General features: G+C 40.6%; 1 protein-coding gene across 3 annotated transcripts in view; it reads left to right on the forward strand.

The window, feature by feature from the left end:
• G3BP1 (G3BP stress granule assembly factor 1) overlaps window positions 1-14252 on the forward strand; it is a 40600-nt gene that overhangs the window by 24704 nt on the left and 1644 nt on the right. For 2 of the 3 annotated variants that reach the window (XM_026659417.2, XM_024217039.2), the window contains 9 exons: window positions 3740-3821; window positions 4633-4806; window positions 9490-9580; window positions 9976-10066; window positions 10437-10641; window positions 12261-12362; window positions 12973-13084; window positions 13507-13632; window positions 13730-13860. In XM_026659417.2, coding sequence (XP_026515202.1) covers window positions 3740-3821; window positions 4633-4806; window positions 9490-9580; window positions 9976-10066; window positions 10437-10641; window positions 12261-12362; window positions 12973-13084; window positions 13507-13632; window positions 13730-13860 — 1114 coding nt within the window. The remainder of the gene's footprint in view (window positions 1-3739; window positions 3822-4632; window positions 4807-9489; window positions 9581-9975; window positions 10067-10436; window positions 10642-12260; window positions 12363-12972; window positions 13085-13506; window positions 13633-13729; window positions 13861-14252) is intronic. The other variant, XM_026659418.1, reaches the window with a different exon arrangement.

Consider the following 14252-nt stretch of genomic DNA (forward strand, 5'->3'; position numbering starts at 1 on the left):
ATCTATTAAAATAATTTTTAAAAGGCACATTATATCATTGACCTGCTCCGAAAGTGTAAGGAATTAAAGCTTTCTGGAATTTTAAATTATATGCAGAATCAGAGGAAAAAATCTCTTAACTTTTGAGATCAACTCAAGCTTTATAACTGTCACAATGTCACACATTGCATTAAGTATCCATATTTTCAGCTTTACAATGAAATGAATGCTGGTATTTACATGTCTACTTCTGGTTTCTGTTGTGCGGAAATTTTTTTTGTCTCGATTACTTTGGGTTTCAGATTATCTAACCGGTACAGAGAGAATATTTTCCTTTGGACTAGTTTATTCAAGATAAAGCAGGGCCCTTTTGAATTTTGTACACTTTTAACTGAACTCCAATTTCCATTCAAATGCAGTTTGACACACATGCTCAGGAAAATCATTATCTAGTAAATAAGAAACTGATGAATGATGCATTTCTAACATAAAGTAAAAATGTATGTTATCGTATCTCTATACACATTTATATTGCTTATCATCCTGTATATTCCTAGATTATAAGGCCAGAAGAGTCTGCTGTGTGATCATCTAGTTTGACCTCCTGCATAACGCCTGTCATAGAATTTTCCTGAATTAAATCCTGTTTGAACTAGAGCATTGCTTTTAGACAAACATCCTATCTAGATAATTACCAGTAATGGAGAATCCACCACAGTCTTTAGTAAACTGTTCGAGTAGCTAATTACCCTTATTGATAAAAATCTGTGCTTTATTTCTTGCCTGAATTTGTCTCGCTTCACTCTGCAGCCCTTGGATCTTGTTACACCTTTGTCTGCTAAATTGAAGAGCCTATTATCAATCACATTTTGGTTTCTAATGTAGTTTAGTTATAAACTGTGATCGTCACCCCATAACCTTCTTTTTGTTAGCATGTTAGCAAAAAGACTCATGAAGTGTAAAGGCCAAGTTTAGTATAAAGGGTATATTTGATTGGAAATGAACACATTTTAATGGTTATACCAACCAGTGAAAATTAACCTTTTTTAGAAAAACAAGCGCAAATGCTAAATAAGGTTAAAATCAATTATTTAAATTAGGGTTTCCTGCTTGCTGACTTAAATAGGTCCACCCTGATGATAAATATATGATTCATTGGGAGACTTATGCTTGCTTGGGGTTATGCTTTGCCACACTACATAAGCTAAGAACTCCCACAATCCTGAAATCCTCTTCATGCATAAATGTCACCAGGTATTGGGTGAAGATGATTTAGAATTGTTCACAAGTGTGTAGAGCAGCTAACCCACTCATTTAGTCCAGACACAGTTTACTGCATATTCTCAGGGTTTTTATTCTAATCTAACTTGTACCTGCTGGCAAAATTCTCTGCTCTGTAATACTACTGCTATTTTAGCAAATAGTAGAAGAAGCTATAAAATGTAAGTTTCACCTGTAGTTTGCACATTAGTATCTTTTAAGGCTCTAGGTTAATAAAATATCATTCTGAATATAATTTATAACCAGGACTTGACTAAATATTGCCAGATGGCACCTGCTAGCCGAAGGACTAGGTTGATATGGAAGATGAGCTTTGGGCTTGGGGGAGAGGAGCACACCAAGATCCTACAAAGCCTAGCACCAATCCCAGCTGCTGGAAAAGGCTGATAAGATTCTTATCAGGGAGCTGTGGTGGACCATACTGGTGGTTCTGTCTCTTGGGCAGAAGAAAGAGCTCTTCTTTTGCTCCCCAAATCATAGAACCTCCTGATGGCGCTAATGGTGGAGACGGGTGTTTCCTGCTACTTTAGCTGTGTTTTTTTGGGCTGTCTTCCCGAATACATTAGTGCCTGCATGTGCTGCTGTTCATAGTTCTCCAAAACAGCAGCACCAGAGACATATTCGCCTGGGTCCTGTCAGTTTCACTGCTGTCCATAGAGTTCTGAATAGCAGGAGTTAAACTAACCTACGTCTTGCTAATTGTCTTAGGCAGCAGTGTGAAGCTGTGAGGCTTGCTGCTGTCTCATAAGACTGCATTGCATTGGCTCACACTTAGGAAGTTTATTTTGCAATTACTAGTGTCAAGAACTCTTTTAAAAAGCTGAATTTCTACAGAAATTGATGTATGTCCTTCACTTGCCAGGAGAAGCTCTTCACTTAACTGAATGGATTGTCAAGCCATCGAAGTGTCTAGGAAGTATTACTCGTATTTCTCAGAAATAGCCTTGGCAAATTGTACAAAGAAAATGAGAGGCAAAGTTTTGTAGTTTGTGGCACTGATTCTGCTTAGCAGCACTTTGAATGGGAAGTGTCAAGGTACTTTTGACTGAAACAGGCCTCTTTTGTGGGTCCTCCCTCCCGCCCCGCCCCGATCTCTTAAAGATGATACTATTCTGTCTGTAAATCATTGCATTCTCACTCTTGTGATGTTGCTCCTGCATACTAGGTTGCTGACTTTAGAAGGAAAATTAAAGATGAGTTGTGGTACGTGTCAAAATTAAAATAAATACTAAATGTCTCCACTAGAGCTATGTATAGAATGGAAGTTTCATTTTGCAAAGGATTTCAAGATACGAATTTCTAAACTCTCTTTAAAAAAAAAAAAAAAAAAAGTCTGAAAAAATTGTTTTGGGTTGATTAAAACATTTTGTTTCTTTTTTTTTTTGAAGTCAAAACTTGTGTATGATATAAAATTTTCAAAACAATGTTGTTTGAAAACAAAAAGTCAAAATGTTTCATTCCGAACATATTGAAATGGGTGTTGTCAGAACTTTTTTCTTCCAAAACAAAGCTTTGGCAAAATCAAAAACATTTCACAAAGGATTTCAATTTTGTAACTGCATATTCCAGCAGAATATAGTTTTGTTAAAGCTTCTCTAGGCTGTGGTTGAGAGTCAGCATGCAAATGTGTTTAAGAACCTTTTTAAAAAACAGTCTTTATAGGCTTTCTGCAGTCATTTGGTGTCCTTTAGGGTCAGTGGAGCTCTACTTGGGTAAATAGTGTTACTGGGGCTGGCATGGCTTGTTCAGTTTTTTTGTTTAAAATAATTCTATTTCCTCTTAAGAATGTAATAAAACCAATCTAGTGTAATTATGATCAGGAAAAGTCTGTAAAATTGGCAGTCAACAGAACCAAGTTCCACTTACAGATTCTTTGTTGAAAGTGTCTAAGCCAGAAATAATTCAACTTGACTTTTATATACTAAGGTGAGTTTACAGGGTTAGCAGTTAATTGGGGTAAAAGAGTTTTAACTGAGCAAATTTTGATCTAGAAATCACTGAAGCAATAAACATGAACGCTGCTGTTTCTAGAGGCCACTTTCCAGAGTACAGTTGTATGTCAAAACTGGTGTCTTGAGTATCTACCCATAGGGAAGCTGACAGATTCCAGAGTACTGTCTTCCTAAAACCTATCCAGAGAACCTGGAACTGCCTAGGTGACTTTAGACACCCCTTGAATTTTTTAAAAGAGCAGAAAACTCGAGGGCCTGTTCAGTGAGAGTATTATCTTCTGTGCTGAACTCTGCACCTTGCAGTAGGAAAACTGAAGAATTTTGGTTTTGAAGAACAAATACTTGCAAATAGGAATTTGGATTTGCTTGCGCTGAAATTTTGGACTGAGCAATCTTGACTGTGTGCCGTTAATAAGACTTAGTTCAAATATAGTATTTTTATAGTAAAATACTGTCTGCTGAAGACCAGTAACATGATTCAATTTTTAATGCAACAAGGCTTAATCTATAAATTCCCTCTTTTACAGATTTTATGGAAAGAATTCTTCCTATGTCCATGGTGGCTTGGATTCCAATGGAAAACCAGCTGATGCAGTCTATGGGCAATCTGTAAGCTTCTGTAAAACTGAGTGAAATACTTTTACAGGGAATTAAATATTTACAGTTAGATTTTTCTGATCTAAGATCTTCTGGCTTGTTTAGTGTTTCAAGCAGATCTGTCTGTTAGATGATACTGAGCATATGTGTGTCCATACTCACTGAGGTGTTTGTAGTTTTACTGGGTGCAATATGAACATCTTGGAGAAGTCTATTCTGGGACTTGAGAATTAATTTGCAATAATTTGGCATCCTTTTGTGCTTGGTAGGCAAACTTGTCACATGTTCCCAAAACTGTCAACAGCTATGAAATTTGGAGATGGATATAAAATACTGATAAGAACACCACATTAAAGTAGAGTCACAATGGTGAAGCATTTAATGGTATTCAGGCAATGATATCTTCTGCAAACTAAAGCAAAGTCCAAGTGTCCTCTTTGACTCTTGTCTCAACTCAGAAGAAAAAGTGCATGGCATGGCATGGCTGTCTGTGCTGCCTTGATGTGAATTCATTTTATGATCAAATTTGCAAGTGGCACCAAAATTGGAGAGGGAGGGGGGAAAAGCCAAACAGCAAATTGACCTAGAGAGACTAAAATAGTGAAGACTGAAGGTATTGAGGAAAGTTTAAATATAAAGAACTACACCAAGGGGGAGTGGCTTTTGGGACTATGCTCTCTAGGGCTTTGAGGGCAACCCTAGGCTGCAAGCCTCACCCTAAACTTGATATTCTCTATACCCACCAATCTGCACTATAGAAGCCTTTCTGATAAACTGAATTAACTTAGAAAATGGGTAACTGATTCTTCTCTGCCTTTTGCAGGACATCCACAAGAAGGTGCTGTCACTGAACTTTAAGGACTGCCACACAAAGATCCGTCATGTGGATGCCCATGCTACTCTTAATGATGGTGTTGTAGTCCAGGTGATGGGAGAACTCTCCAATAACATGCAGCCAGTGCGCAGGTTCATGCAAACGTTTGTACTTGCACCTGAGGTATGCTTTATGGAGCTCTGCTGTTACTTTAACCCGTGTGCTAGTACTGACATGAAAATAGTTGTAGCTATTCAGCTCACCACTGGAATCTGAAGATTCCAATTGGGAAGTATTTCTTGCACAAGAGTCCAACAGTGGTGTGCTGCAAACGCTTTAAGAAGTTACATTACTTTAATTTGTTTATGCTAACCTGGAACAGTATCAGGAGGGGATGTAACATTTTGAGTTGTGGCTAATAAGTATCCATTAAAATATTGCTTAGGTAGGTATTCTCAAAATATTGCAGATCCCCACTTAACAGTTGTATCTTGCATCTGATACCTCAAACATCTAGTGTTGGAGAACAATGCTCTCCAATATTTGAAGACTTGCATTCCAAGCTTTCTGATGCTATAAAGTATTGACTTCTCGCTGCAGTTGCTTTCAAAATAGCAGTTTTCAAAATCATATGACAGTTGAAAGTGGGAGTGAAGAAAGAGGGATGGTAATTGAGTGACATTATTTTTAACTTGGCAATTTCCAATTTACGTTTTGGAAGCTGTAGCTCCCAGTCTCTTTTTCAACTTTGGTAGTTCATAACAAATTGTTATCTTTGCTGAGTCATGATTAATGCATGGAAAGAGATGTCAATGATGAGCATCATTGCAGACCACCCATCTTATTTACAAGTATCTTGCTATGTTGAGCACGTGCCTTTACTTCTGTATTCTAGAGGCTGTATAGTTGAGGGTAGCTCCTAATCTCCATGTCTCCAGCCTTTCCTAACTGGACTTAGTTTGACCTAAAATCCCACTTTTGTGTTTGTGATCTATTAAACTTTTTATATTTGGCATGCTTCAAATATCACTTCTTAAATACAGCACCATTAGGGAAACAACTACTACTATGCAGCATCTCAGCAAAGAGTTCGTCTCTGAGCTTATTAATAAATTCTCTAACGCTTACATAGGCAATATGACACTAGACTTATCCATAAAGTCAGGACGCTTTCAGGGATTTCATTTAGATTACTCATCAGTCCCTTGGTATTCATAAAGAGCTGGCTATTCTGTATTTGATCACCTTTTCTTCTCTGAAGTCCAATCACAGACACATGAGCTATGGTGTGCTATCCAGATACAGATGGATTAAAAGTAGTTAACACTTGGTATAGAATGGAATGAACTTCTTCTGACCCTTTTCTATTTGAAATAGAACTCATTCGTGTCTTAAAAGTAGAAAATAACACTGTCAAAGTGCAGCAAAATAGTTGATATATACATGTCTCTTACTATACACTTCTCCTCCTCATGGTAGTGAAGGCAGGTCTATCTTTTTCAGACACCGCAGCAGGTCCTGGGTTGGGTTTGCTTTCCCTGAACAACTGCCTGCCCCTCTTGAACTAACTTCCCTCTAAGCTGCACGGCCAGGCAGGTGCTTAGGGCTGCAGCGGGGAGAGGCACCTCTCCTGCTGCTGCAGCCCCAGCCCCAGAGCTACTGCAGTCGGGAAGAGGCGGCCCCCTCCCCTCCAGTCCCGGAGCTGCCGTGCCACCTCCCCTCCAGCCCCAGAGCTGCTGGGGAGAGGCAGCTCTCTTCTCCCCCCCCCCCCCCAGCCCCAGGGCAGCCTGCACCCCAAACCCCTCATCCTCGATCCCCATCCCAGAACCCTCACCTCCCTGCACCCCAAGGCTCTGCCGCAGCCCTGAGCCCCCTCTCGCACCCTGAACCCCTTGGCCCTACCCCCACCACACATCACCTCCATATTGGTGCACATAACAAAATTCATTCCTCACAGGCATGGGAAAAATTAGAGGGAACGTTGCTTTTGAGTCATAAGAACATAAGAACGGCCGTACCGGGTCAGACCAAAGGTCCATCTAGCCCAGTATCCTGTTTACCGACAGTGGCCAATGCCAGGTGCCCCAGAGGGAGTGGACCAACAGGCAATGATCAAGTGATCTCTCTCCTGCCATCCATCTCCATCCTCTGACAAACAGAGGCTAGGGACACCATTCCTTACCCATCCTGGCTAATAGCCATTAATGGACTTAACCACCATGAATTTATCCAGTTCTCTTTTAAACGCTGTTATAGTCCTAGCCTTCACAACCTCCTCAGGTAAGGAGTTCCACAAGTTGACTGTGTGCTGCGTGAAGAAGAACTTCCTTGTATTTGTTTTAAACCTGCTGCCTATTAATTTCATTTGGTGACCCCTAGTTTTTGTATTATGGGAATAAGTAAATAACTTTTTCCTTATCCACTTTCTCCACATCACTCATGATTTTATATACCTCTATCATATCCCCCCTTAGTCTCCTCTTTTCCAAGCTGAAGAGTCCTAGCCTCTTTAATCTCTCCTCATATGGGACCCGTTCCAATTAATTATTTTAGTTGCTCTTTTCTGAACCTTTTCTAGTGCCAGTATATCTTTTTTTAGATGAGACCACATCTGTACGCAGTATTCGAGATGTGGGCGTACTATCGATTTATATAAGGGCAATAATATATTCTCAGTCTTATTCTCTATCCCCTTTTTAATGATCCTTAACATCCTGTTTGCCTTTTTGACTGCCTCTGCGCACTGCGTGGACATCTTCAGAGAACTATCCACAATGGCTCCAAGATCTTTTTCCTGACTTGTTGTAGCTAAATTAGCCCCCATCATATTGTATGTATAGTTGGGGTTACTTTTTCCAATGTGCATTACTTTACATTTATCCACATTAAATTTCATTTGCCATTTTGTTGCCCAATCACTTAGTTTTGTGAGATCTTTTTGAAGTTCATCACAGTCTGCTTTGGTCTTAACTATCTTTAGCAGTTTAGTATCATCTGCAAACTTTGCCACCTCACTGTTTACCCCTTTCTCCAAATCATTTATAAATAAGTTGAATAGGATTGGTCTGAGCACTGACCCTTGGGAGAACACCACTAGTTACCCCTCTCCATTCTGAGAATTTACCATTAATTCCTACCCTTTGTTCCCGGTCTTTTAACCAGTTCTCAATCCATGAAAGGACCTTCCCTTTTATCCCATGACAACTTAATTTACGTAAGAGCCTTTGGTGAGGGACCTTGTCAAAGGCTTCTGGAAATCTAAGTACACTATGTCCACTGGATCCCCCTTGTCCACATGTTTGTTGACCCCTTCAAAGAACGCTAATAGATTAGTAAGACACGATTTCCCTTTACAGAAACCATGTTGACTATGGCTCAACAGTTTGTTTTTCTATGTGTCTGACAATTTTATTCTTAACGATTGTTTCGACTAATTTGCCAGTACCGACGTTAGACTTACCGGTCTGTAATTGCCGGGATCACCTCTAGAGCCCTTTTTAAATATTGGCGTTACATTAGCTAACTTCCAGTCATTGGGTACAGAAGCCGATTTAAAGGACAGGTTACAAACCTTAGTTAATAGTTCCGCAACTTCACATTTGAGTTCTTTCAGAACTCTTGGGTGAATGCCATCTGGTCCCGGTGACTTGTTAATGTTAAGTTTTTATGAATTAATTCCAAAACCTCCTCTAGTCCCCTTTTAAACTTCTATAGTCTTTTTGCCTTTGGTTCCCAGGCTTTTTACATCCTAGCATTGTCTCTTAATGCCCCCTTGTGTTTATCAACAGGTGTCTTATCTTGAGCCATTCTGTTTCCTTCCTGCTTGTTTTCCTTATATATTAACACAGTAAACATCCCAATTTGCCAGGTCAACTTACAGTATTCATGAATTATTGTAGAGCAGCTCCAAGCCCATAAGTCTGTTTCTAATTGTGATCTATTGTTCTCAAGTTGTTACTGAGATGGCCTCCAAAAAACTTTTCAAATCCACAGCTAGATACAGTTGCTAACCTTTTGTTTGGCTTTAATTTGGCCTTATTGATCCTGTCAGCCATAATGAAGCAAGGTATAGTTGCTTGTTTGGAATGAATAGCATTTTTCCTTTCTGCTTCAGGAATCCTTTCAAAAACTGTACAGTGTCTCTTTGCTTTCTGCGGAGTTTTATGGGTGTTATCCTAGTTCTCTTCATCACCTACAGCTGTGTGCTTGCTATTATGGTGGAGTGGCTGTTATGATTGCAACAGTATTTCCATTTTGACAGGCGTGTCAAGCCTTTATTCTTTTTTAAAAAATTCAATATGTCAAAGCAAATATGAACCTAGTACTTGAATTTTCCATATTGGAGATGAGTTTATAGGTTTTTCCTCATAGACTGGCAAATATTCCCTAATCACTGGCCAAACCTAGGGATCTGGGCCACAAACTGCTTAGTGCAGTATGTGGAATGGGGGGCAAAAAGTGGTACAAAGCAACCTCTCCACTCCCATGATCCTCTGCTTGACTGGAGGCCAAACCAGTCCTATCATAGCTTAGGGCAACCTCAACTACAAATCTGCTCTAAGGTGCATCACCTAGTGTGGTGATTCTTTGGAGTGCAGCACATGCTAGTATTCTCCCCTCATAGCCTGCCCAAGAATGTCCCTTGTGCTTGGGGGCTGAGTGTAGAAGCAACTTTGCTGGTTTTGTGCCACCCAGAGGTTCCCTCTGTTGGGGCAGTTGCTACTTCCGCACAGCCAGAGTGTCACAGGAGGGGCAGAGCTCTGACCAGGATCTGTCACTATGGCTGTAAACTCTTCATAATCATGTAATGTTTTGCTCTGGGACTGAATATAACGGAACCAACTTCTTATTCCTGCTTGCCTGCAGGGTTCTGTTGCAAATAAGTTTTATGTCCATAACGACATCTTCCGCTACCAAGATGAGGTTTTTGGTGATTCAGACACCGAGCCTCCAGAGGGTAAGTAAGTACCAGGAGCCTGGAGAATTCTACCAGTGCCAGCTTTTGTGGCATTAGTGGGCATAGTAAACAACTCTCAATTCTCAGACTAGAGAAGATTCTTCTCTTATGAGAAGGCATATTTGCAGTAAATGCAAATTGTCTCTCCTGTATTTTTTTTTTTTCCTGTCCCTTCTGTACTGCTGGTACTTCAGCATGGGCTGGTGGAATACAGACTGTTGCAGTCGCTGGTACGGTCCTTCTTCCTGCAGTGATATTAAAATAAAACGTCCCAAAAATTTGTGTGGTTTTATTTTTATTTTATTTTATTTTATTTTTTGAAATAATCCCTTTGCTGAGCTTGGACAGTGTGATAGGTGTAACTTGAGTTCTCTTCCTTCCCTAACCCACTCCAGAATCTGAGGAGGAGGTGGAGGAACCTGAGGAAAGACAGCAGACCCCTGAGACAGTTGATGATCCCGGTGCTTACTACGAGCAGTCTGTAAGGTAAAAAGACTATACTCTTAATATGGTGAAGGCAAACTTTGCATTGTATGATCTCTTTAAGGACCAGGTCTGGAATCAAATGTGAAGAGAAGTCAGGAATGAAAATGTTTTATGTCTAGAAGTCGGGCTTCTGCTGCAGAAGCTGTAGCATAAACATTGTTAAATGATACACTATTAGCTGTGAGGCTGAGAAACTGTTTTCAGCTGATATAACACGTTCTACGTATATGCCTATTGAAGTGAATTTTGCTGTGCTGCTCATCTGGATTGCATTGTACTTTGCATACCTGGGTTATAAGCATGCCTTCAATACTGTTCTTTATCCGAATTGAAAAGACATCTTGTTTCCATTTGTGATGTTCTTCAATAGCAATGACTTGGAGGAACAGCTGGAGGAGCCAGTAGTGGAACCAGAACCTGAGCCTGAACCGGAGCCTGAACAGGAGCCAGAACCAGAAGTGCAGGAAGAAAAATCTGAGCCAGTATTGGAGGAAACTGTTCCCGAGGAGACTATGGAAAAGAGTCCTTCTCCAGTCCCTGCAGACCCCGCTCCTGTGGTGCAAGAGGACTCCAGGGTAATGAAATGAGTGACTTTAATCTATATGTTCATCTTTTTTCTCCTCTTCATTATGTATAACACACTATCATCTTTGCTCTGGCAAGATGGGGTAGCTGGATGAGAGGTATCCAAATTCTTTTGCATAAGACTTCTCTCCTGCTCCTGAATTGTCCTTTTCGCCTCAAATTGAGCTTATCCACAGAAAAGCGATTGGTCAATTAGCTGGTTGCTGGTATCTCAATATGACGACACATTATCAAGGCCCTCTGTATTTTGTACCTGTTCAGTTTGCTCCAGAAACTGGCGTGAATTTGTCCTTAAATTGAATGCTTATGGTAAGGCTTGGAAGGATTAGGTTTTTATTGGTGGTGGTTGTTGTTCAAAATTTAGGCAAAGTAAGAAAAGTACTGCTTGAGAACTTATTAGAGCAGGGGTTGGCAACCTTTCAGAAGTGGTGTGCCGAGTCTTCATTTATTCACTCTAATTTAAGGTTTTGTGTGCCAGTAATACACTTTAACCTTTTTAGAAGGTCTCTTTCTATAAGTCTATAATATAGAACTAAACTATTGTTGTATGTAAAGTAAATAAGGTTTTTAAAAGGTTTAAGAAGCTTCATATTAAATTAAAATGCAGAGCCCCCGGACCAGTGGCCAGGACCCGGGCAGTGTGAGTGCCACTGAAAATCAGCTCACGTGCCACCTTTGGCACACATGCCATAGGTTGCCTACCCCTCTATTAGAGTTTGATTTCAGCGTAATTACTTTTTATATTTTGACGTGATATTGACAGTTTGTGTGTTAACGGTTATATGTCTGCTGTCATTAAATAAGCATCTGCCCCATCTAACTTCCCACAAGTGTGAAAATTTAAATAGATAGAAAGAAGTCTTAAAATGCATTTTGCACAGTTGTGAAAATTTAATCAATAAGCATCAGTAGCCACTGAATTTTTTCTTCTTTTAAAGTCAGACTATGCCCAGCCAACTTATGGTTGTGACAGTACCTTTCCAAATACGGTTAGGGTGTAACCCCTGCAGTGAGGAGTCTAACAATAGCCCCAATTCTGTGCTGCATCCCTGCCTGTTTATGCAATTTATGCAGTGTTCAGGGGTTGGAAACAAATAATATATGGAAATAAAAGTATACCTATCTCCTAGAGCTGGAAGGGACCCTGAAAGGTCATAGAGTCCAGTTCCCTGCCTTCACTAGCAGGACCAAGTACTGATTTTTGCCCCAGATCCCTAAGTGGCCCCCTCAAGGATTGAACTCACAACCCTGGGTTTAGCAGGCCAATGCTCAAACCACTGAGCTATCCCTCCTCCCCCTGCTTCCACCATTGCAGCAGGGGGCGGGGATCCATGGGTGCCACAGGCCTAGTGTAATAGGCCTAGGCTACTGCTGGGAGTAAGACCGTGTGTGGCTGGAATACTCTGCACTCTGGCTTTTCTGAGTTGGGATGGTTCATAGGCAGCTGTGGGGAAACTGCTGAGGGCTGGACCCAGAACTCGGAAGGCTTTAAAGCTGTGTCCACCACCTCAGCTGCCACTCCTGAGAGGCACAGCTCAGGGTCTGGGCCTGTTGCTAGAACTAGAACTGCAGGTCTTGAGTTACTAAGTAACACTATTCATTCCTTTAGACATTTTCGTGGGCATCTGTAACCAGCAAGAACCTCCCACCCAGTGGAGCTGTTCCAGTATTGGGAATACCACCTCATGTTGTGAAAGTACCAGCCTCGCAAGTAGGAATTCTGCACTAATCACACATTACTTGGTGACCTGGGGGGGAAATACGCAGTAGAAATTCCCTGCTTATAGCATGCATTTTAGGATCCTTGGTGGGGTTTTGGAATTGTTAGGGGTTTTCTAAATAACCTTTTAAACAAAAATCACATTTGTAACCCTTGTAGCTGTGAAGAAAACCTTCATCAATGTGGACCAAATGTGTTCACTTTGTGTGTTGAGTGTATCTGCCTTGAAAAACATGCAAAAATCTAGTGAGGGCAGTTCCACAGAGCTTGGGCAAACTTGCCAAGTTAGAGGTACTAAAATCTTTCAGCCATGATTAGGCAAGATACGCTTCATCTCACTTTCTGACATTGTGTAGCCCCAGGGTACATTTTATTGACTGAGCACTACGCAGTAAAAACAGAACAGCATTTCATTTTGAAGTTACAAGTATAACTTGAGCTGAAATGCATTCTGTAGCCACTGATGAAAAGAACTACCAATCTTTTGCAAATTGGAAATTCTCAGTATAATCTAAACTTTGATAGTAAGCTATGAAAAATGAACCTTGCTACTAGCCTTGCCAGTTTTTACATATCACTTACTGGTTGTTCATTTCTGCAGCCTCGTCCTGAGTCCAAGCCTGAATCCCAGACTCCGTCACAGAGGCCACAGAGGGATCAGAGGGTGAGGGAGCAGCGAACAAGCATCCCACCACAGAGAGGGCCTAGACCAAGTAAGAAAAGCTAGAAGAGCATAAGTACTTCACTTTTTTCCCCCCTTTCTATCACCTTTTAATTGCCTAAGGAGCCATGAAGCACTCAATATACCATGTGTCAATTAGTGTTGGTTTTTCAGTTCTGAATGATAGATATTCTAAGTCACTCCTGCTACTGTTGCTGTTTTAGCTGATCTGGACCTGAACCTCTCTGTTTTAGAAATGAACTTTCACAAATATAAAAAAGTTTGTAGTATTTAGATTTTGTTTTGATTTGTTTGCTCATCAGTGTGAGTTTCTAATGCATGGCTATTGTGAAAATTATTGAAATTCCACTCGAACTTGAGACTGAATCTTACTGCATGCCAGTTACACTGATAAGAACTGTTCAGGTGTTGTGCATGATGTTTGGCTTTAAGCAAGTGTTTTTTTGTTTTAAGTTCGTGAAGGTGAGCAGGGTGACATGGAAACTAGACGGATTGTTAGGTACCCAGACAGTCACCAGCTATTTGTTGGGAACCTTCCTCATGATGTGGATAAAACTGAACTGAAGGACTTCTTCCAAAGTAAGTTGCTGACTTTGCTGTGTTCACCACAGGGTTTTGGGTCTGCAACCATAAGCACATGTCTGTTTCTGCAGAACATTCTAATGTGTGACCAAAGAACTTGGCTCTTCTCTTGCAGATTATGGGAACGTTGTGGAACTCCGCATCAACAGCGGTGGGAAGCTCCCTAACTTTGGGTTTGTGGTGTTCGATGATCCTGAACCAGTTCAGAAGATCCTTAGCAATAGGGTAAGGTGGCAGTGTTTGGACCAGCAGAGATTGGATTCTGCAAAATAATGTATTTGAATTCGTTCCTCTCTGTTAATGGTGGGCAATGTCTGTCTGACCCTTAAGGAGAAGGGACATTCTTCTAGCCAGCTGATTTTTAGTCCCTCTCTTCTTCCTCTGCCCCCAGTTTATGTCCATAAATGAACCACTCTGAATAAGTGTGATTCACGTGTTCATGCTGTTTGGAAATTAACACACACAGTTGGCCAAATTTAGTGCTGAAGCAAACTAGTATTTTACAAACCTAAACGGTTAACCGGTAAGCATTAGTCTTACTGGTTAACAAATCCTAACTAACAAATTTATTAGAGCATAAGCTTTCGTGGGCTACAGCCCACTTCTTCTGATGCATA

The sequence above is a fragment of the Terrapene carolina genome, unplaced genomic scaffold, assembly GCF_002925995.2.
Source record: "Terrapene carolina triunguis isolate 2854851 unplaced genomic scaffold, T_m_triunguis-2.0 Scaffold629, whole genome shotgun sequence".
Lineage (NCBI taxonomy): Eukaryota > Metazoa > Chordata > Testudines > Emydidae > Terrapene > Terrapene triunguis.